The 25,385-nt window shown below is 39.9% G+C and overlaps 1 protein-coding gene across 2 annotated transcripts in view; it reads left to right on the top strand.

Moving 5' to 3' along the window:
• The window catches only part of mdga1 (MAM domain containing glycosylphosphatidylinositol anchor 1), a 316,682-nt gene that overhangs the window by 67,653 nt on the left and 223,644 nt on the right, over positions 1 to 25,385 (top strand). For both annotated transcript variants that reach the window (XM_088334739.1, XM_088334738.1), the window contains exon 3: positions 25,046 to 25,185. In XM_088334739.1, the coding sequence (XP_088190865.1) occupies positions 25,046 to 25,185 (140 nt within the window). The remainder of the gene's footprint in view (positions 1 to 25,045; positions 25,186 to 25,385) is intronic.

The following is a 25,385-nucleotide window of genomic DNA, read 5'->3' as shown; positions in this document are numbered from 1 at the left end:
GTTGGGGGACTTGTGCCCGCCAATAGTGGCTGAGAACTGGGCTAGTGTTGGGGGACTTGTGCCCGCCAATAGTGGCTGAAATCCGGGCCGGTGTTTGGGGAATTGTGCGCGTATTATCGGGCCGGTGTTTGGGGATTTGTGCACGTATTATCGGGCCGGTGTTTGGGGAATTGTGCCTGCCACTAGTGGCTGAGAACTGGGCTAGTGTTGGGGGACTTGTGCCCGCCAATAGTGGCTGAAATCCGGGCCGGTGTTTGGGGAATTGTGCGCGTATTATCGGGCCGGTGTTTGGGGATTTGCGCGCGTATTACCGGGCCGGTGTTTGGGGAATTGTGCCCGCCACAAGTGGCTGAGAACTGGGCTAGTTTTGGTGATGCCAGGGCGACCGGCCTGAAGTCGTTGAGTTCCTCAGGTCTTGATTTCTTTGGGACTGGGATGATGCAGGATGTTTTCCACAGCTGAGGGACCCTCCCCTGTTCAAGGCTTAGGTTGAAGATGCGCTGTAGAGGGTCTCCCAGCTCAGACGCACAGGCTTTCAGCAGTCGGTGGGATACTCCATCTGGACCAGTTGCCTTGCTGGTTCGCAGCCTCCTCAGATCTCCACACACCTGGGCTGCAGTTATTTTGAGTGGTGGGATGTCTTCCATGCTAGTGTCCAGATGGGGAGGGTGAGGGACAGCTGCAGTACTCAGGGGTGAGGATGAGGCGGAGTGGTCAAACCTGTTGAAAAAGTTGTTCCACTGGTTAACTCGCCCCACATCTACATCCACAGCCACACCCTGCTTGGTGCTGCAGCCAGTAATTGTTTTCATCCCTTCTCACACCTCCTTCATGTTTTTGTTCTGCATCTTTTTCTCCAACTTCCTCCTGTACTGCTCCTTCCCTTTCCGGAGCTGGACTCGGAGCTCCCTCTGTACTCGTTTTAGCTCCTGCTGATCACCATCTTTAAAGGCCCTCTTTTTTTGGTTCAGAAGGCACTTGATGTCGCTCGTGATCCAGGGCTTGTTGTTGGCATAGCAGCGTACAGTCTTTATAGGAACAACATTGTCCATGCAGAAGTTAATGTAGTCAGTAGTGCAATTTGCCATCTCCTCAATGTCCCCACTGCTGGACCTTAGCAGGACATCCCAGTCCGTACATCCAAAGCAATCTTTCAGAGCCTGCTCTGCCTCGGTGGACCATTTTCTAAAAGAGCGTGTGGTTGTTGGTAGCCTCCTTACTTTTGATAACTTAAATAAGGAAAACTTAATAAACTTTACATTATATAAAGTTTTTTCTCATATTTGTGGCTGCATATACTCATAACTGCAATATTAATTGCAAATTTGGATGATATGCTATTTATAAGGGGTCACCAGCTAATTATCATGGCTATTATCATGGCTAATAATCACTCTGAGAGACTTGTACTTTTTAACTTTTCAGATTTGAACATTACACTACCTATCTTTATTTGTATATCAATATCTTTTTGGAATTTCCCCAAAACCACAACCTTTGTTTTTGATACATTTAGAGATAGTTTATCTTTATCAAACCATTACTGTACTTAAGTTCTATGGGCTTTTTCTCCCTGCATTCATGTAGTTTTGTACCCGAGCCTAGTATTGTCTGCAAGTAGAATGTTTTTCAATTTTGATAATACCCTATATAAGTCATTTACATACAGTAAAGTTCCTAACACAGTCGCTTGAGGGACACCACAGCTAATGCTCATACGACTGGAATTGCTATCACCAATCAGTACAAAATGCGATCTATTTGAGCGATATGATTTTACTCAGTGAGGAACAATTCTTTGCAATCCATATTGTTGTAGCTTTTGAAGTATTAATTTATTGTGTCGAATGTTTTCCTTAAAGCTAAAAAATTACTCTCACTGTACATGCTGTGTAATGTTCTTCTAGCATTGTTTCAAAATCAGCTCCAGCTTATTAAATGAAGAGAACCGTATGTGGATGAATAGTAATACCTCCCTTATTATGTCTGTCAAATGATAGCTGTTTTTCCCCCCAAGAAGAATTTTCACAAAATTCTCACAAAGACTCTCATCGTGCAGGCAAACTGGAAAAAAAGGCGTGTGTGTCGATATGAATCACCTCCTCTTTGCCATCACATTTAATTCAATCAGATTGACTCTCTGGTTTTGTCTCCTTCTCCACGGTGCCAATTAGGAGACATTTTCCTCGCTTTCAACAATCTTCCTCCACTTGTAGTTGTTTGACAACAACAGGAGCGAGGAGACTTCAAAAGAGACGGTTATGTTATACACACACAGATTCCATGCACAAACGCGGCTTTTATCCAGGCGCAGAGCGAAACTACAGAGGCACTGGGATGACGAGATGAAAGGCCTAAGTGCCCCATGCTTTGGATTTCTGCGCCAAAACAACACCCGGAGGGATAATTAACATCACTGTTTTTTTAGCGTATTCGCGGTCTTTAAATGTGCCGTGCGTGCAGATTTGTGCAATACTCTCACGAGTATTACTTTAACTTTTCACTACTGCAAACAATACTCCGTTACAAACATCTTCAGTAATCTGTTGCGTTTCAAAAAAGCTCTGCCAGTCAAAAACTGCAAAGTTGAAACGTTTATCAATCCATTAGATATCAGTAACTTATAATCGATAAGACTGTACGAGCTATAAATCTACAACTAAAAACACAGTACACAGAATTGCAGATGAATAAAACATGAATGGTCTTTATTGCAAGCAGAGGTAAGTCACAACAAATTACATTTACTCCATTACATTTAGGGCCCGGTCACACAGCCGTTTGCATCTGTATCGCGGCTGAATCACGGCCAGAAATTTCTGCCCGTGAAGCAGACGCTGTTGCCCGCGGTGGAAAATGCGCAAAATTGGCCAACCGCTGTTCATCCGTGGTATGCCCGCGAAACAGACGCCGGCGGCTGTTCCGCTTCCTCGTCGCGTCAGTTCCACGTCCTTTCCGCGTGTGGACCACGGGTATAAAAGCTGCCGAGCCGGGCTGTAGAAATCATAGCCGCTCAAGACACAGTCCCGTGAAGATCAAGATTTCAAACTATGGCACCGAAGAAGAAGCCAATATGTTATTATTGTAATAGTTTTTCATTTTTATTTTATTATCTTGTTATGAAATGAAAAGAAATGTCAAGAAATAAAAATGGATTAAGACGAGGTCACTACGGTGACGGGGATCCATGTTCACCCCTTGACGTCTCGAGCACAACTGACGTGTGCTCGGCAAATCGCGCTGAATATACGCGGAGAAAGGCGTTTGACCGTCACACGCGTTACACACGCTAATTCACGTGATTCAGCCGTGATACAGACGCAGAACAAACGTGCTATGACCGTGCTCCACCTGCCATTACCCGCTAAAATTCCGCGTCCTACCCGTGTGTAACCACGCCCTGGCCGCGGCCGTAGCACGTCGTTCCCCGTCTGTACCGCGTCTTTACCTTGTGCGTACCGCGTGTGCCGCCCGCGGTTACCCTTGGTCTAAAGTTTTGAGCAGCGCAAAACTTTTTCGCGCGGCCAACCGCGTGTGAATTTCTTGCCGCGTGTAAAGCACGGCTGTATCACGGCTGTATCGCGTCTGTATTGCCATCTCAAAGCGTCAAACAGCGTCTGCTTCACGGGCAGAAATTTCTGGTCGTGATTCAGCCGCGATACAGACGCAAACGGCTGTGTGACCGGGCCCTCACCTAAGTAAGTTTTAGGACCATTGTACTTCTCAGAGTATTTTTGTATCACTATACCTTTTACCGTTACTTGAGTAGAATTGTGAAGAAGAAACTGTACTTTTACTGTGCTACATTTGGCTACATTGAACTCGTTACTTAAATCCCCTCCAAGTAATTATGCGTCTGTCCGTCTGTCTTTGCTAAGGCACATTTATTTTGTCAAAGACCTTGTTTCTTTGAATTAAATTTGATCAGTGACCTAAAAAAAGAAGCCAAGAGGCATTTGTAAGCAAGGTTAGGAACATTTTTTACAAAGGGTTTACCCAATCAAACTGTCTGAGAGAGACTACGTTGCAAAGGAATCCTTTATATGAAAGCTCATTAAACCATGTATGTTCACTATTAAAACAAATATGATAGGAAACCACAAAACAAACTTTAAACACACAAAACACCAGCCAAACACAGAGCATTTTGCTTGGGAGACCTATAGGGTTGGGTGGCGTGAAGCACACAGTACACTTCTCTCTGCCAAATTAAGGTAAATACGTTGATATCCACGTTTGCAGTATTTTGTGATACTCTGCTTGCACCGTGTTTCAAAATCATTATCCATAAAAAAAATGAAGGTCAAAATGAGCCTCAACGATATCTGTGGGAGGGAGACAAGCTTAAAGTGGTATATTTGTTGTTTTGGGACACAAGCTCTGGCAATATTCTCTTTTCATACATTTTATCAAATCTTCAATTGTCATACACTGAAATAAAATTTGCTTTTTGTCATAAAATATATGGTATTTCTATGCTCCAGCTCAAAGCATCGTTATTTTGTAACTACAAAAAGTACTGCTACAGGGAAGAATAACAAGTTGGCAGATTCCCTAATGGTTAATAATGGGGTTGAAGTCAGGTCTCTTTATTTCCCTTAATTCATATGTGTCCTCAAAAAATAGCATCGAGCATTTATTATGAGGTAGGACATTTGAAAACAAAATGTTCTTGATATCACTTCAAATACTTGGTTCTTATTGAAGTGAAACAACTAGGTCACAGTACATTTCGTGATTAATATATGTTAGGTCTTTTTTTCTCTGATCACATACTGCCTCAGAGCCTATGCAATGTTTTTCTTTGTTTCCCTTATTATCCTTTTCTATCTTAAGTGTTGTATTCAAACTTTTAGTCCTCACTTGCAACCCTCCGCCATCAGATCTAGGCTTTGGAGTCTGACTGCTCTGAGCTGCTGGTGAATTTTTAATCAAGTGTTAAATAACACATTGTAAAAGAATCACTGCCTTTGTCATGTTGTTAGCCACAGAGACCATTCGACTGTTTGTGTTTGAAAATGTTGTCGGCTTGCTTGGTCTTTCTGGCAAGAGATGAGCTCAGGGAAATATTCTCAATGGGTTTTCCTGTCAAAATTATTTTTGGTTCTAAGAAAAACAGACAAATTTATCAATATTATGTAGGCAATTGGAATTGAACACAAAAGCATCACAGGTAGTGTAACCATAAGATGATCAGAACTTCATTATTATCTTTCTGTTAACTAGAAAAATATTTAACAATAACCTATCCGCTTCCAATTAAATTAACAAACTGTAGCTTAACAACATTGTTAAATGATGGTAAAACAAATCATCAGACAAACATTTTACCATGGACAAAATTTGCTCCCGACTAACATCTACTCTTTCGTGGCTAGTGCTGCCAATGGATTACAGATAACTGCAACAGCAATCTCCTATTTGACTGTGGCTAGTGGTAATTCTGCCTAAAGCTTTCAACCCTAGTCACCAATCATGTTCTAACAGCGACTGAATAATACAATGCCCCTTATCAATCCGTCATCCATCATCCGTCCGCCGTCACATCTCGACAACACCATGTGTCACGGTGGTTAAATCCCACCTGAAGGCAGCTCTTCATTAAGATGTGATAGCAGCTAAAAAAAGTGTTTCAGTCACAAGGAGTGACACATTAACAATGCGCCGTCCATCAATTAAAAAGTGACTCTGGTGGGTATGTGTGAGGGTAATATTAATTTGAAAAGTTGAACTATGTTGACGGCTTTCATTAACTTACATCATACAGATCTTCAATGCTCTGGGTATCTTTAAGTATTTAATTTGATTCTGTTTAATTTAAAAAACTATATTGTTTGTTGATTGAAGTCCATTTCCAAATCAAGCCTTAATATTTTTACTTGAACAAGATGCACTGTCCATTAGGTTTCAAGGAAGAGCATCAAAACTGTGCCCTATTTTTGAGGTTTGAAACACAGTTCAGACCTTCAGTTGTGAAGTTTGTGTTTTTTCCCCATGGGTTTTGTTCAGATATTCTATTTCTGTTGAGGGTAAGTGATGGAGACGAAACCGCAGACACAACGGACAGAGTTAAAGCACAGAGGTTTAATAAGCAAACGGGAATAACAAAAGGCGCTACCTTGGCGGAAGAGTAAACGACCAACAGAAATCACGGTCTGGACCACAGGGCTGGCAAACTCAATATATCAGACGGTAGCTTGATCGAGAGAACTCATGGTCGGAGTCAGTATCTCAAAGGAAAACTCAGTCCGGAAAATTCATTACAAAACAACCAAACATGCGTTTTCAATTCAAGGGTGTGAGTGTGAACGTGTGCATGGAGATAGTAAGAACAGATTTGAAAGGGTGCTGGCCCAGTGCTGGTTGGTCACTATTTCTCTATATTAAAACTAGTCAGGTAGAAATGGGCTCAGCAGTTGTCCTATTTTTGATAAGGGCTATGGGAAATTAACATGATGTATTTATACTCTTAAGCGGTCACACCTAATCAATACGTGATATCAGGTCTCATCTCATCTCATCTCATTAGCTACACCGCTTATCCTCAGTAGGGTCGCGGGGGTGCTGGAGCCCATCCCAGCAATCATCGGGCAGTGGGCAGGGGACACCCTGAACTGGTTGCCAGCCAATCGCAGGGCACACGGGGACAGACAACTCACTTGCTCATTTACACCTAGGGACAATTTGGACCGACCAATTCACCTGAAATGCATGTTTTTGGAATGTGGGAGGAAACCGGAGTGCCCGGAGTAAACCCACGCAAGCAAGGGGAGAACATACAAACTCCGCACAGGAAGTCTGGAGCTGGATTTGAACCCACGCAGGAGGTTCCCAAGACATGAATTGTGCCGCACATGCGCTAACCACTGCGCTGTCGTGCTGCCTGTGATATCAGGTCTTTAGCTGTAAATCATTTCCATTAACCCCTCTGAATCCAATGTAATATGTTTGAAATTTAGCCTTAAAGTTATATTTTGAGCTTTTGACGGAGAAAAGAGGCATACATTGTCCAGCTTGATTAGTACCTCAGTTCCCAAATTTGGTATCTGATTGCTTGTTTGGCTTTAAATATGTTGCCATGTTCAGAGCAAATCTATAGTCATTCACAGTGTCAATCACAAACATTATTTACCTTAGCTTGGAAAATTAGACTTGATTATTTATCGTTTACTTTCTATTTAAACAGAAAGGGATAACCTAACATTGTGAACTTGCATAAGTGACAGCACCTCCTAATTATTTTCATTCATTGGCAAACAGGCATCAAACGTCTAGTAATAATGGATTTTCTGTGCAAACTGTTGAAAACTCTTGAAAGTTAAGACATATTTCTCCCCAAAATATGTTGTTTAATTAGAGGCAGGACAGCGTTCGGCAAAGACTTTGGTGCCATTATTTTGACAAATATGCCAGACGTTCTGAAAGGTTTGTTTTAATCTAGCAAGTGTCACAAAATATGGTTTTGGATGTCATTCTTTGTAAGCACGATACATTTCTTCTTATGGTCACCAGGGTTACACCTTAAATGAGGGGTGTCAAAACTTTTCAGAAAGCGGGCCAGATTTGGTAAGCTGAAAATGTGTGAGGGCCGACAAAAAGCCTAGCATTCTTTAAACAGTTTTTAAAAAAATCATCCTCCAGGAAAGCTTTGCGCTGCTTGATGTTTAGTTTCACAACCTCATAGCTCGCTTATGTAGCATTTTCATTTGACTCGCGTGGTCTTGTGAAAAGGGCTGCCATTAAAACAGCCTCCAGTTGTTTCATCTTTCCAAAGCGTTTGTTCCCAGTTAGCTTTTTGTGGGCAGCACATTTTGTCTAGCAGTGCTTCAAATATATGACAGAGGCCGCGGGCCAGTAAATGGCCCCAGGGCCGGACTTTGGACATATCTGTTTTAAATGATGGATGGGTTTTTAGCAAGTTCAATGTCAAATTGAAGTGGTAAGACAAAATAGACTTGTTAAAATTCAGGAAGGAGAAGTAAAGGTCTTGCAATTCCTGTATTAAGAAAATACTTTCAGACTGTTTCCTCTGCTTCATATTTTTTAACTTCTTATCTTAACCATCTAACTTCTCTCACTTCTTCATCATTTTAATGCTGCAAGCCCATCCTTTGATTACCGCTCTCCACGTCTTTCAAATCTGTTCTTACTACCTCCGTCCTTCTGCCCACTTCAACTGGATTGGCTGCTCGCATTGCAGATAACTTGTCATGCACAAGGAATTCTTCTCATTCTCCACATCCGTGTGTGCTGTTAAAAGTGAAACGGCGCGTTACGGTCGGGTAGAATTAGGTCACGTCGACTGTCGGGCAGACGGACGACGCGAAACTCACGACCTCCCACTTGCTTCTGAAATATAAAGCGCTTCATACTTGCGCTCTCCTCTTCTTTCCCTGGCATGCTGAGGTTTCACCCACTTGGCCTGATCTGCCTTCACTTTGCTTCCCATCCCGGCAGTGTAAAATGGACAAATTATTTCGTGCCTTCCTTGTTCATATCCGTGCCATTCCAGCAAGATTGACTGGGACCACCATATGTTACACCTAAGGAGGTTTAGATGGCATATGGCTCCATGAACACAAGCTCAAAGTAAAGGTAGACAAAGCTTTTGCTGAAGTTTTTTTAGGCTCCTGAACAGCTGTTACCAATCCCTGTTTTTTGCTCACATCATTGGTATTTTTCCTAACAGTTGCTCTAAGTTACCAAGAGGTTTGCAGGAAGAAGGAAGTAAATGTGGCTATCAAATCGGGTATAGTTCTCATTCTGATATATGTTCTACCATTCTATTTTTAGAGGAGCTAGAGGAGTACCAAACAAACTTTGAAATGTAATGCGCTATACAGTGTTTGGGAAGTTGAAAATACCACAATTTTTCTGTAGTTTGCTACACCTGGCATTGACTTTGACATGTGTGCACTATAGCATGAATTAAATCCTACACATTTTTGGGATGATTCTTATTATTTGATTACAAAAACAAGGTACCAAGGTTGTCAAAAAAATTAAAAAAAGAATTGTCATGAACCATTTTTTTGCCAACAGGGAAATAAGGCGTATTTTTTTTTTTTTTGCAGTAAATTGGACTGTTAAAATGCTTGCACTTGCAGGTGATTAATAGCAGTAATAAGGTTACATCGGGGTGGCCTTTCGTGTATTGAGGCCATTTACTGTTCAGGTCAAATGTGGAATCAATGCGTAGGCCATTTCTTTCATTTCCAGAGCTCATATGGCGCTAACATGAAAGAGGGCTCATGGGACTTGCATGAGAGGTCATGGAACCACTAGTTTAGATCTATACAAATTTGTAGTCTTTTTGCCGGTGTAAACAAATTTTGTTTCTGTTTTTGAGCTCAACTCACCAGTGTTGGGAGTATCGCGTTTAAAAGTAACACGTTTACGACTACACGCAATTATTTTTCTCTGTAACGAGGACTTTAAGAAGTTATTGATAACATTTTGTAACTTAACCTTGTTACAACATGGTGCGTTACTCTGCTGCTTTCTAAAAGAAGGGCCCCGAACGCGCATCACATACATTTTGTATTTTGAAGCAAAATCAAGTTCAACAAGACTGTATAAACAGAAGAACAATGACGAGTAGATATTAAAAAGAAAAAAGTCAGCAAAGAAGAGAAGTTCGGCCCGGCCCGAACGTAATGACTGACATTATAGACCCAACTAGCACCAAATTTGGCTCTAGATGGGTTTGGGCTCTGAAAGTGTTGGACAGGACCTTTTCCCGCTTATAAAAGGCTTCCTTGCATCTGAGATGTCCAATCTTTTGCTGGGAAGCTCTAACAGCTGTTAGCGCTTTTGCTTTGGTGGATTATCACCTCCTAGCCAATTATAGTTATTGTAACCGGTGACGTTTCTCAATGGCAGCTAGTTGGTGCCGATTTGGAATCTGATTGGATAAACCAGCAGCTTTCCCAATGAGCGATATTATGCCTCAGGGCCTTTTTTTGTGAAGGCCCCAGTGTAGATTTCATAGCAAAAACTGATGGCTCAAATGTGTTAGGTTAAATGCTTAAAGGGACAGTGTGTACTTCTCAGTGCCTCTTAGTGGTTAAAGAAAAACTTTTATTCAATAAAAAGAAGAAGAAAAAAAACATTGTTATGGATAGTGGGCAAAATTACATGAAATTTACATTTTTATAGTACAAAAAAACATAGGTCGAGAAATTTGTATTTTTTTTACGTAGTGGAATACCTACTTATGTAGCTGCCAAGTTTGTCTGCTGTCTTCTTGCCTTCCCTGGCACTGGTTTTCATTCCCATTAGACAACAACACTATATAGTGGTCAAATGTTACACACTGGAACTTTATATTTTAAAGCACACAACTGGAAGCAGCCCAAACTGGGAGAAGCAATGAAAGGAAGCTGACATATAATTTGGAATTATTTTATTTAAGTATTGTTGGACAAATTAGAATTGACATCTAATGATTCAGATGTATTTTAGGCCAGCAGAGAAGGATTTGCAGGCCCCTCACAGCTCACTGCTGCTAGATAGTTACTTTCAGAGTAATGCACTACTTTTGAGTTTCAGTAATTGGGGGGGGGTAATGCAATTAACGTTTTAAACAATGTAAATAATAGCTGTAAATACTTTTTTGTAATTATTTTTTTTTCAGTAACGAGATACATTTACTCCATTACATTTACCTGAGTAGGTTTTGAGACAGTCTTTTACTTCTATAAATATTTTTTAACAATACAGCTTTTTACTTTTACTTGAGTAGATATGTGAGAGAGGCATTACTCAGCGACATTAGCCTTCATTGAACTTAACTACTTAACTTAAAACCTCTTCACGTAAGTACATGTCTGTCTGCCTCTGTTAAGGTGCGTTACTTATTTATTTCTTATATTTCTTTTATTTAGATTTGACCAGCGACCAAAACAACCACCAGGTGGCCCTTGTGAGAAGGGTTAGGAACATTATTATTATTATTATTATTATTATTATTATTATTATTATTACTGCATTGCAGTCGCTTGTTATGTTTTCATTTCACTTATATTTATCTAGATATTTATTTATTTTTGTACTTTTAAAGGAGATATTTAATTTAATTGTTTATGCATTTAGGGAATATATCTTAAATTGAATAGAACTTTTAATAATTTATTCCTTTACCTTTTTTGTTTTAATCAAGTATTTCTTTATTTCTTTATCCGAATAAATGAACAATTTGAATAAAGATAGAAAATACAAAACTACATGAAACAAAGACCCTTTTTTATGTCATACAACAAAAAGATGTAAAGTCATCGCCACAAACTTTGTATTTCAACAAATATATGAACGCCACAAGTGATGCAAAGCTTTCACCAAAAAAAAAAAAATGTTTTTCCCAAGTGACTTTGGATCTTGATAAAGGGATATACAAATAAATGTTACTTTACTTTACTTGTATCAAGATTGTAACATGCCCTCATGGTTAAGGGATCCATAAATCATGAACTGTATGCGCAGTGTATATAGCTTTAACCTCACATATACATATGCATAAGGATTCACTCAAAAAAAAATTGATAATGCAGACTTACACGTACACTTACTCAAGTAATGAATTGAATGAGTACTGTACTTTTTACTTCTCCTTGAGTCATATTATTCTGAAGTAACTGTACTTTTACTTGAGTAACATTTTGGGCTACTCTACTCACCTCTGATTAAAACAAAGGTAAGCCTTTCCTTTCGCTCTTTGCTAGGGGAGGAAGCGTCTCCGCGTAGCTCGTCTGCATGCACGAGCGGCCCGATCAAGTAACTATGTATATCAATCACGTTCCGCTTGGTTCCGCCTTCCTACGGATTCATGAGCCACCGCGGGAATTCCTCCGCCGAAACACTGACACACATTCGGATAAGCGCCCCACACAAACAAACTCACCTTGCAACCGATGCTCTGTCAAGCACTTTTCAAGCAGCCCTCCCGTGTCGTCGTTAGTTTTGGAGATAGATGTCCTGTCGCCCATACACAAAAACAAACATGTCGGCAGTGAGGGCTCAATTAATCAGAGCGGCTGCTCGCAAAGTGGTTTCGCTACGTGCATAACTAACACGCAGGCTTGGGAGGGTAACTTTAAAAATCTAATCCAGTAAAGTTACTGGTTACCTGTTGATAAAATTAATCAGTAACGTCATCTGAATCAGGGGCGTTACCGGGGTCCAGTGCCCACCTGCAAATACCCTCTGCCCACCAGAACGATTTTAGCTTTGATGATCATCCAGCGCATGGGTCAGGCCCGGCAATCAAAATAAATAAATACATAATATATATATATATATATATATATATATATATATATATATATATATATATATATATATATATATACAGTGCTACACAATGTGTTAGGGACAGTGTGAGCTTCAGTCCCCACAGAAGCAGCAGCCCCTTCCGGCATATCCCTTTGTCGTAAGTGATGGACATTTTCTCTTCGTTTAGGGAAACAGCTCTTTCAGCTTGGCTGACTAAAAACAGCCACCTCTTTAGATTGTTTTTGTTCAGAGTGTTTTTGTTGCTTTAATCCATATATTTCCAATTATTATGTAACAATATGCACGTTTTTTTCTGTAAATGTAACAGAATACAATTACATTTTTTAGTATCCTAATTATATATCACCATTACATGTATTCCATTACTCCTCAACCCTTCGGTGAATGTTTGCTCCTGTGCGGAGGCAATGCATTTAACATTCAACATCCTATGGGACTCATTTTGATCGATGGATCATCACAGTCGGAAAAATTCTTGCCGAGGCGACCGATGGTCGTCTTTCATTCTAATTCGATTGATGTGTAGGGAGAGCTTTCGACAGTTTCACAAGAGGGAGGTCGCTTACTGTAGTCGATATATTGTGACAAGACTAGCGGATAGTGGGGAAAGTTGTGACCCATTTTGCTTTCTCCTTCCACATCTCAAACTTTTGTACATGGTACCTTGATTTGTCTTTAAAAAGTAGACATTGATGTAAGAATGTTAAGTAGCCCCAAAGGTCTGTGACGGTCTCTCAAACAGAGAGATACACAGTGTTCCAACTGTACACAATACCGGGGTATGGATGTCACGCCTCTAGTGGACAGTTGTGTGGTTTATCATTACAAATAACCTTCAGATAGTCCAATATTTGAATTTTTTTTAACATAATTCTATGACAAGAAGAGCATGAAATAGAGCAAACCTTGAATCATATCCTGTGATAGTCACGAAATTTAAAAAACGTAATTAGTTATAGTTACTCACTCTTTATTTTAAAACATAGTTAAGTTAGTAACTGAATTACTCTAAAGTAAAGTAAGTATTTCCCAGGGTAATTAACTATTTGTCTTACTTTAAAAAGAGGTTGTATGTCAATTTAAAAATTTCTCAGCAGTATTTGAGTCAGTTGAATATAGAAGAACATACAGGTAGTTGTATTATAAACCTTATATAGCAACAAATTCATCCTTACACTTGAAGTGCAAAAATAATAAACAGCAAACAATATGATAAAATAACAGCTTGAACAGAACCACGCACACACGTATACGTAAAACCCCACAAAAACCTCCGCAAACGCGCAAAAAAACACACACAAAATGTTTGTTTGTTTGTACATGATTCAATTGTTTGTTTGTTTGTACATGATTCAATTGTTTGTTTGTTTGTACATGATTCAAATTGAATCTTTTCTTCCGGCGCCGTCACGAATGGCAGCCACTCCAGCAGCTCCCGTGTTATTTTCGATTGTTCTCGATTGTTCTCAGCTCAGGGATGCTGCTGGAAATGTGAATTTCCCTTCGGGGATGAACAAAGTATCTATCTATCTATCTATCTATCTATCTACTTAAACACGCACAAAAATGTACGTAAACACACACAAAGCACACTTAAGAACACACAAAAACAAACTTAAACACACAAAAAAATGGACGTACAGACACAAAACACATGTAAACACATATAATGTACGTAAATACACACTCAACTTATGTAAACGCAAGCATGCAAATAAACATAAAACATGCACAAACATGTTTTTCAACACATAAAACAAAAATAGGTGTTGTAACGGCAGAAAAAAATTAGTTAGATTATCACGTTACTGAAAAAAATAACGCTGTTACCAATGGCGTTATTTATAAGGGCGTTACTCCCAACGTTTGTCATATTCATCTTTTTGTATGGACAGCTTTGCCAGTCAGAGTCGCGCCACCTTTTGCTGCGATTACAGCTGCAAGTTGCTTGGGGTATGTCTCTATCAGTTTTGCGCATCGAGAAACTGATATTTTTGCCCATTCCTCCTTGCAAAACAGATTGAGCTCAGTGAGGTTGCATGGAAAGCGTTTGTGAACAGCAGTTTTCAGTTCTTTCCAGAGATTCTCAATTGGATTGAGGTCTGGACTTTGACTTGGCCATTTTAAAACCTTGGTATGGTTTTTGGTGAACCAATCCATTGTAGCTTTTGCTTTATGTTTTGGATCATTGTCTTGTTGGAAGACAAATCCCCGTCCCAGTTTCAGGTCTTTTGTGGACTCCATCAGGTTTTCTTCCAGAATGGTCCTGTATTTGGCTTCATCCATCTTCCCGTCAATTATAACCACCTTCCCTGTCCCTGCTGAAGAAAAGCAGGCCCCGACTATGATGCTGCCACCACCATGTTTGACTGTGGGGATGGTGTGTTGAGGGTGATGAGCTGTGCTGCTTGTACGCCAAACATAACATCTTGCATTGTTGCCAAAAAGTTCAATTTCGGTCTCATCTGACCAGAGCACCTACTTTTACACGTTTGGTGTGTCTCCCAGGTGGCTTGTGACAAAATTTAAATGACACTTTTTATGGATATCTTTAAGAAATGGCTTTCTTCTTGCCACTTTTCCATAAAGGCCAGATTTGTGTAGTATATGACAGATTGTTGTCCTATGGACAGATTCTCCCACCTCAGGTGTAGACCTCTGCAGTTCATCCAGAGTCATCACGGGCCTCTTGGCTGCATCTCTGATCAGTTTTCTCCTTGTATGAGCTGAAAGTTTAGGGGGACGGCCCAATCTTGGTAGATTTGCAGTGGTCTGATACTCCTTCCATTTCAATATTATTGCTTGCACAGTGCTCCATGGGATGTTTAAAGCTTGGGAAATCTTTTTATATCCAAATCCAGCTTTAAACTTCTCCACAACAGTATATCGGACCTGTCTGGCGTGTTCCTGGTTCTTCATGATGCTCTCTGCGCTTTAAACAGGAGGCTATCACAGTGCAGGTACATTTATACAGAGACTTGATTACACACACAGGTGGATTCCATTTATTTAGACCAGCATTGAATCATTCAGAGATCCTCACTGAACTTCTGGACAGAGTTTGTTGCACTGAAAGTAAAGGGGCTGAATAATTTTGCTCGCCCACTTTTTTGTTTTTTATTTTTTTTAAAAGTTTAAAATATCCAATAAAGTGTGTTCCACTTCATGATTGTGTTCCACTTATTGTTGATGCTTCACAAGAAATTACAGTTTTATAGCTTGATGTTTGAAGTCTGAAATGTGGCAAAAGGTCACAAAGTTCAAGGGGGCAAAATAGTTTCGCAAGCCACTGTATAAGCCAGTGCCTGAGGTGGAACCTTCACCGACAAATTGCTTGCAATCGGAAGACTGTACCCACTTTTTGTTTGTTTCTTTTCTTTCCCCTACATTTGCCATACAGATGATGTAAATTTTGGCTGTGTTACAACTGTTGCTCTACCTATCAGCAATCATTAAGCTAACCTTTTCTCCATGTGGATGGTAGCTAGTATGACAAAAACACATAGGATTGAAGCCAACAATGTCGACATTACCGCCATGTGCAATAAATTAGTCAATATTTCGCATATTATTAATTAAACAATAAACAGGGGGAACGAAAAACTTTGAAATCATACGTAAAAATATTTTTCATCAACCATAAATTTGAGACAATGTCACTCACAATCTTCAAACGTTTTGTGTGAGGACATAATGGAAAGGGGGATATCCTATATCAGTGGCATCGATAAAACTCTCTTCCAATTGATTACACTTTGACTGTTACAACATACCCGTGCTACAAGTGTACATGGTCTTCCCAACAAGAGATTCAGTCCCAGTTCACACCACCAAACAAGCATTTCCTAACGGTTGAGCACTGCATTTATTTGCTGGGCATTTGCAGGGCAACCTTTATAAACCATTTCTTGTTTGGTACATAGATATCTTGACTTTCCCTGGGCACGTAGGCCATTGTTAATAACAATATACGGGCAAGGCATTTCCACTTTCTTAGGGGAATAAGAAATTTAAAAACTCTTTTTTGAGTACAATAACTCTTGGGTTACAGTATCTGTCATGACCAGCACACAGGGTAGACCCAATCATTACGTAACATTTTCTCACAATTTTATTGAGATATAGGAAGAGGACGGACTGCGCCCGCGATCTGATGCTCGCTGGGCGCGGGCAGCAAGTGACTCTCGCAATCGAATTGTGAGCCGAATACGTAAGTGGATCTTTCATAGCTGCCGATTGTGGTATCAGGGACGGAAAAACAGGTCGATAGCCGGGACAGGAGAGCAGACGTGTTTGGGAACAAATACGGGTCGTAAGCCGGGACGGGAGAGCAGACGTGGTCGGGATCAAAAAACTAGTCGTAGCCGGAGACAGACGGGGAGATCAGGAACGGACAAGTGGCTAAACGGGAGCAAAAAAGGGACAGGCGGGAGTCAGGGTCGAAAAGGCTTGCCTTGTAACAACATAGGTTTGCAGACGGACTGACAAAAGGAGAGTAACAGGACTGGGTTTAAATAGGGACAGGGAGCCAATCAGAACTCGCAGCGGTTGGCGCCAAATGAGCGGGCACAGGTGATTCACATTGGTAATCATGACAGTATCACGGTTAATGGGGACAATGGAGTCGAGGTGTATCCGAAAACCAAAGACAAAGTTGCAACTTTCTAAGTTTCAAATAAGTAGGTTAGGCCTTTAAATGTTTGAGTTCAGTTAAAATCCGTATGTTTTATGTCAAAGGGGTTCTTTACAGTTACATTTTTCAAAAGAGTTTCACTTGCATCACATGCACAAGCATCAACTGTTAAAGGAAGGCGCTGCCCAGCAAAAAAAAAAAAAAAAAAAAAGTCAAATAAAGTAAAAGTCGTGCACAATATTTTTGAAGATTCTAATATTCTTTTTGTTTTACAAAAAAAAAGTTAGAACGTGTTTTTCAAAAAAAGTTCCCCTGGCTGATATTTTTTGGCTCATTTTAAGTATTATTCGTATTATATTTTTAGGATGAAAGTATAATACAATTTGAAAAGCAAGTTAAAATCCGGTAAAATCCTATAATATAGCAAAGTCATTAACCAAATGACTTATTTCCTGAGCCATGGTTATCACAAAAGTTTTATGCAGTAGCATAAACCGTGATGAATTAAGCATTATCTTAAATACTATCGACGGATGGAACCAAAACCCCCCCAAAGAAAAATGAAAAATGTGTGCCTCCTAAAAAAAAGGTTACATACACTGCATTATAGCATAGGATCAAAAATCTTTTTTTTATTTTGTTTTTGAATTGAATTGAACTGCATTGAATTGTTTCTATTGCTGTTGAAATCAACGTTTTGAAACATTGTATGCAACAATATCAGTTGTTCCAGTTTAAACATGTAATAAAAACTGTAATGAGAAAAACGATAAAAGAATGTCAGTATAAGAAGGAAAACACATTAACAACATAGTGCTTAGAGAACTGGCCTAAGATATGATAGGTGTGCAATGAAAAAGAACTGTGCATCATAACAATAGTGCAATGAATAGATGTGCAATAATATTCGGCAGGAACAAAAATCAGCAAAAAAGTTGCAGGGTATATATATATTTTCACAGTTTTGCCCAATAACATTCACAGTAAAAAAAAAAAAAAAACAAGTCACAAGATGTATGTTTTCACATTTTTGCGTGTTTGTATAGAGTGGAGAGGGAAAAATATGTCTTTGAGCTTGTTTGTCCTTATTATAATAGACCTGCAGTGCCTACCAGAGGGCAGCAGGTCCTAGAGGTGGTGGGTAGAAGCTTTTATAACATTGATGGCACTGCTGCGGTAGCACAAGCCAGCAATGTCCTTTAGATCAGTGTTTCCAAACTTGTGGGTCGGAATCCGAAAAATTGCTTGCGGCCCTATTTTCAGTCGGCCGTGGGCCTTTGCCCTGACAAAATAATGCTAAAAAGGAGAAGAAAAAAAGAGTGAACTACACTTCTAAACAGTACATGGTGATAATGCAGCCTAACAGCGGGCAAGGTGATTCTTTTTCTTCAGGCAATTACCGCATTTGGGAGGGACATCATTCCATTTCATTGTGATTTTGTTAGTTTTATTTCCGCCTTTTGCCCATAATAATGGGTCCAATGAAAGTTAGTAATAAGGAAGAGGGGGGGAAATAGGATAACAGTGACAGCTACGATTGAGCTCGATAAGTAACTGTAAATGGTCTGCACTTATATAGCGCTTCTCAAGTCAATGAATACCTCCCAAAGCGCTTTACAATGTGCTTCACACATTTCCTTTTTACACACTAACTAACAGATAGAAAAGTCAGCCATGCAAGGTAACTCCTGCTATTTTGCCCAAGGACACTTCAACATATAGCACAGAAGAGCCAGGAACCTGTGACCTCTTGATCCCAAGACAAGCGCTCTACCTCCTGAGCCCATGCCGCCCAACAATTGCAAAATACGAAAATTATGTACGGGTATCGGCCAATGAAGTGCTGGTTGTTACCATTCTATTAATCTTTATTTGACTACATAATTGGATAAGTATCAATGGCTTAGAATCAGCTTTTAATTATGTTTTTAATTTCTATTAGTAAGTGGCTATTCTAAAGACGTTTTAAAGGGATGATAAAAGATCAATTGAAAGGCTTGCAGTGCTTGGCGATTAGTGTAACTACCTTGTAGTTTGCCTTTTGTAGCATACAGTATCTATCTGACTCGCAGTGTTTTTTTTTCGTTTTGTTTGTTTGTTTGTTTCTCCCCACCGAAAGGGGTGCAAAGGAAGCAAAATCAGTGTTGCAACTCTTGCTGTGGATTCAATTTCCGTTATTGGATCCACCAATAGCATTCAGTCACTCAGACAGTCAGGTAGGTTATAAACCTACAGGACAGTATATATAATTTACTTTACATTTTAAGTACCAAATAATAAAGCGAATACATTGTATATATTTTAAAGGAATATTCACTATCTTAACTACTCACAAACGTTCGAACAGAACAACTACACACAGGTGACAGTGACGAGTCTAAACATTTGCAAACTGCAAAACTCAACTAATACAGCGTTAACAAAGACAGTGATATTAAACGGCTTAAAGTAACAAAAACAATGCGTGCTCACAAAAACAATAACAGTAACAGTCAAACTGGAGCAAAATTAAGGAGGACTTACTTGCGGCGTTTCGCTTCTCTTGATGCACGCTGTTTTAAGTTCTCTTGATTCAAGCTCCAATGCGTATTACCGTGCATGCTCCCGTTTTAAATTCTTTAAGTAGCAATTATTTTGGATTTTGGTGAAAATATACCCTACTTTCCACTTGTCTTGGAAGTGGCGGCCCTCACAGTCAACTTTCCTTTTTGTATTTACAGCCCCTATGTCAGAAATGGGGACTGTGGCCAAAAGACGACTATCAACATCTGGTGAAATAGTGATTGTTTTTTTTTTTTTTGTAAAAATGTATTTTATATTGCGGTCAACATTAATGGCCACATGTTATTAATTTTGTAAGAGGCCATTGGCCAGTAAAAATTTGGTCTGGACTTTGGACACGGCTGCTTTAAGGTTTCACTTATATGTTATATAGGCTTATCTTTGATGTAGGCTTATATTTAAGTCTATATGGTACTTGAAGTTGGTTTTGCTAGTCATTTTGTATTTCTAAGTATGTTTAAGGTTTGTATAAGCAACCTGTATTGTTTTGTACTAAAAAATAAACATCCAATAAAACAATATGCTATATAAAGAAAAATAAAGTTAAGTTTAACTTAATTTTTAAAGATGAGCTTCAAGAGTTAGGCAACTTCCTCCTACGTGGTAGAAAGTAGCCGAAAAAAAACGATCCGCATCAAGCTTTCTTAATCCACTTTCAATTCAAAAGAAACGGCTCGCCTTACACCAACCATATTGAATGGAGGCACGTGATATTTAACAAAAATAAGTTCTTAGCGTGCTGGAGATACAGTACAGTATGTTTACACATAGGAAGAGGAAGCCGGATTTCTTCTTTGGGGTGGGTGGTGGGTGACCGCTCACAGCGCCACACGCCTGTAGCGGCTGAATGAAGCACTACAGTAATGTCCTGTACTCGGAAAAAGGTGCACGATACAAAATCTAACTTACAGCAATGTCGGAGTATTTTTCGACATCCCGAAATGTATTTTCGTACCGATCGTTTTTAGTAACTCTAATGTTCGTAAGTAGGGAAGCGTCTATATATTTTATGATATCTGCTTTAAACTGCACAATCCTTTCATTGAATACTTTTAAGAAATGGACATTTTCATCTTGATCTGGGTCACATTGGGATGGAATGGAAGGTCTTAAAGTCAGACCAGGTGAGAACTGCGATTCTAGAATGGGCAGAGAGCAGCCGACAATCTTTTGGGCAGTATTGATTACTCACTGTGTGTATGAGTCCTGTTTTAGTGTTATTCCTTTGTGCGGACTAAGAGTAGCCTCACTTTTTTCAAGCCTGCATTCAAACGTTGTTCTATCATGTCAATCACTTGCACATTGGACGTGCTGGATTCTCTTATTTGCCTGCGCCTTTCCGACAGAACTTAACCAAGCGGTGCAGATATACCCCTCTCCTCACCATCCCACCGCCTCCATCATCCCTCGTCTTGCATTTCTTTACTTCTCAGTCCACATCTCATCTGCCTCTCCACCGTCATTCCTATTCTTCGATCAGACAGCCGAAGCTGCCAAGCCGCCCCAGGCAGGAGCAGACACAGGAGCCGCTCTATCCAACCTCTCTCTCTCTGGAGAGGCAAACTAATGCTGAAACGCCAATCAGCTTCAAGGAAACAATTATTCCCTATTCATAGCAGTTTCCTGTTTTAAGAATTTGTTCCCACACCGGTATGATCCTAGACTCCAGTATGATCCTAGACTCTGACTTCGGTAGGGACGTTAAAGTTCCGCTTTGGCCTTTTCCCCCCCTTGCCCGCTGTTAGGCTGCATATACCCCCTTCCTCTCTTCCGACTCCTCTCGTCACACTGGGGGTAAGGACAGTTGATGCTAATTGCTCACAAGCCAGAGCGCTTAATAGGTCACTGGAAGCCTTTGGGGGATACATTAGTAAAGAAGTCAGTTTAGAAATCACAATGTGCGGTTGTGTACATAGTGCAAAGCAGATCCTAACGTTCAGTGCAATGCGACAATGCCACATACAATGCCGTAACAAAGTGTTTCCACCCTTTCTAATTTCTTTTTTTTGGGGGGGGGGATATTTTATCACACACAAAGGTTTCAGGTTATCACACCAATTTTAATATCACAAAAAGATGGCCCAAGTAAATACTATGCTGATTCCTTTTTTTAGGCACAAAATATCAAAACTGATCTGTTCTTTTGTGAAAAAGTAATTCTAACTGGTGTAAAATTGTTACAGAATTTGACAAAATTAACATGATATGAAGACAAAAGCATGGTGGTGGTAGTGTGATGGTCTCGGGCTGCTTTGCTGCCTCAGGACCAGGACAACTTGCTGCGATTGACAGACTCATGAATTCTGGTGTTTACAAGAAGATCCTTAAGGAGAACATCTGACCATCAGTTCATGCCCTGATACTCAAGCGGCAAGCAAGCAACAATTCTAAACACATCAGTAAGTCCACCTTTAAATGGCTCAAAAACCCAAAGGTTCTGGAGTAGCCTAGTCAAAGTCAGGATTAAATTCCTATTGAGATGCTGTGTGACCTTAAACAGGTAGTTCATGCTAGAAAACCCTTCATTATTGCAAATTTAAAATAGTTTTCCAAATAGTGGGCCAATAATCCTCCGCAGCATTGTGAAAGATGCATTACTAACAGCGTAGGAATTTTAATTCGGTTATTGCTGCCAATGGTGGCCCAACTTCCTGTTAGGTTCAGAGGCCAATTACTTTTTCACATAGGGCCAGATACCTTTTGATTTTTGTTGAGCCTGAATAAATGTAATCAACATTTCAAAACTGCATTTTGTTTTTCTTTGGGTTGTTTGGGGTGCTATCCAATCCGCGTGTATCTTGGCTGTCTTAAATTAAAATTGGTTTGATGATCTGAAACCTTTGTGAGTGATTAATATGCTTAGAACACAGAAATAGGGAAGGGAACAAATACTTTTTCATGGCACTTTAGCACAGAAGACATGTTTGATCATGAAAGAAAAAGAGATTGGGGCGGCAGTAGCTCAGGGGGTAGAGCGATCGTTTTAGGATTAAGGGATCCCAATTCGAATCCCGGCTTGTCCGTGTTACATGCCGAAGTGTCCTTGGGTAAGACACTGAACCCCAATACCCCCAATAAGCAGGTTAGCGCCTTACATGGCTGCACAGATCACGGCCGCTATTGGGAAATGTGTAGCACAATGTAAAGCGCTTTGGGAAGTCATTGACTTGAAAAGCACTATATAAATGCAGATCGTTTCAGATCATTTCAGATTTCTGTCAGACCATTAGAATAAAACTAAAATTAAAGCTTCACCCTTGTAGAGTTCGTGAAGCCATTTTTGGTTGTCATTTCCCTTTTTTGCAGGTCATTGCACATGAGAATGGAAAAAACAAAGAGTAAGTTTGAGTCTAGATGAAGACAAAAAGGTTCTGAGTCAACAAAACCAAAAGCGCTGAGTCGACTTTTTGGGGTCATGTTTTTACATACAGTATGTCACAAAGGTGAATACACCCCTAACATTTCTGCAAAAATTTCATTACAGTGTTTAATAGAACAACACTGAAGAATCACTGCTTTGAGACAATGAGAGGTATTCTGTGTAAAGCTATTATAGCTGTGTAAATTTATATAAACACTACAAAAACTCAAAATATTGCTGCAATAACTAAACCCTTTTGCAACAAAAGTGAGTACACCCTAGAGTGAAACTTCCTGAACTGTATGGTCAGAGTACACCCAGGCTGACCCTCCCGACTCCTCAGTCTCTAACAGCACTTTTGCCCCTATTTTTCTCAGATAGCATTTGGATGTGACGCTGTGCATGTTCACTCAACTTCTTTTGGACAGCCAACACAAACCTTGTTGTGAGTGCATCCTGATTTTTTAAAACGCTGAGAGATCTTGGCCACTGTACTGCAGCTCAACTTCGGGGTGTTGGCAATCTTCTTGTAGCCCGGGGTAGACTTATGTGGTGCCACAATTCATTTATTCAAGGTCCCCAGAGAGTTCCTTGCCATGCTGTATTATATTGAAAGTTTCAGTGACCAGTATGACAGAGTGTACTTCAATTTGAACACACTTGCCAGCTATTTATACCTGAGACCTAGTAAGAGTAACAAGTCACATGACAAATGTTTTGGGGGGAAGGGGGGAGGGGGGTGGGGATATACAAGCCATGCTAATTTAGGACATATATGGGTGTAGTGCCTTTGTTGCCAGGGGTTTGGTTAATGATAGCTAAATTTTGAGTTTTTAAGGGGGAAATAACTTTACTCTGATATATAAGCTTTACGTAGACTTCTTTTCATTGTGTCATGCATTGTTTCTTTAGTGTTCTATTAAAGATTATACGGGTGTACTCACCTTTGTGACATAATGTATGAGCAAACACTTCTAACTGTCTGCAAGACATTGTGTTAATATTGATTGATGTTCTGGCCTGGGAAGGGGGATGCCATGTAAAAAAACACAAACTGTTGAGTCAGCAAAACCAAAAGTGCTGAATCAGGTTGTTTGGCATTTTCACCCCAAGAGTAGCCTAACTGATTGTTTGTGAAAGGTTGTTATCCTGGCCACCTTGTTCTGTTCTGGGAGACTAGAATGTTTTTCACGGAAAGCTGCTTATTCAGCAAAAGATAAAGTGCCAATGCAATCAGATGCATAATATGAAAAAATATGTTTTATAAAACGACTAATTATCTGATGATTTTGTCTATCTTAAGATAAAATGAGAAATATAATCCTTAAAATGCCTAATAGTTATCTTACATTGTTGCTAGTTTTAAGGATTATATTATTTTAAATATATTTCTGACAGAAATATACATATGTAATTCCTGAAATTAGTTTAAATTAAAGATTTTCTGTCTTTTTTTACTGGTAAAACATGCTCAAAATATAAATGAAGCATAACAATAAGAAATGATAGCATGGTGTTGAATCTAATAACAAACAGAAGCTTATCCACAGCTTTTATAGTCACTGGCAGACATGGGGACTTGAGACTTAGTGACTTGGACTCGAGTCGACTCGAGTCGCTGTTTTTATGACTTGTGACTTGACTTGGACTTGGCAATCTAAGACTCGGGACTTGACTTGTGACTTGACTTGCCCAAGAAAAAAATACTTGGGACTTACTTGGGACTTGAAGGTGAAGACTTGAGACTTACTTGAGACTTGCACATGTGTGACTTGGTCCCATGTCTGGTCACTGGTTTCTACATCTAGTGTTGCCCAAAGTGGACTGTGCTACATGGGGAAACAAAACTCAGCTCAACTCAACATAGACTTTATTGTCAATTATGCTATATGCACAACTTACAGCACAGATTTTTTCCACTTCTTCGCATACAAACATGCATTAGACAATGTTTACTATAATAACCAATAGCAGCAAGAACAAATAGCTGCAAGTTTATTTTCTTTTCTTTTTTCCTTTTTTTCTTTTAAAAGTAAAAGCAAATTAAAAGAAAGACAAATGGTGACGTATTATAAAACACCAGTGTCTAGATAAAGTTATTGACCTTTTCCTGCTTGAGAGATCTTACTTATTACGCAATGTGCTTTTCCTCCCCCGTCTTCCTATGTCTGTGATGCCTCCTTTGCTACGCACCGCAGCTCCCGCCAACGCCCAGATTGTGCACTCGGGCGCCGCGTGCAACGTCAAGGACGATAACATCAGCGAGAGGATCTACACCATCAAAGAGGGAGACACACTCGTGCTGCAGTGCATCGTCAAAGGACACCCGAGACCACAGGTGAGATCCTGCATCTGCTGCCGCTTGTTAAGTTTGCAATTTGGGACAGCTCCCTACACTTCATGTCTTCTGGAGAGGACTTGAAATGTCAAATGATCATTTCAAAATTTAGCTGATGGACACTGTGGCTCTCAAAAGTGCAGAGATCTGGCATCCATTTTTGTCTGGTCATTATGTACTAATTGGCACCTACTAGTGGT

The sequence above is a fragment of the Urocampus carinirostris genome, chromosome 4, assembly GCF_059441175.1.
Source record: "Urocampus carinirostris isolate Australia breed hairy pipefish chromosome 4, RoL_Ucar_1.0, whole genome shotgun sequence".
Classification (NCBI taxonomy): domain Eukaryota; kingdom Metazoa; phylum Chordata; class Actinopteri; order Syngnathiformes; family Syngnathidae; genus Urocampus; species Urocampus carinirostris.
This window is presented reverse-complemented; position numbering and strand designations above follow the sequence as displayed.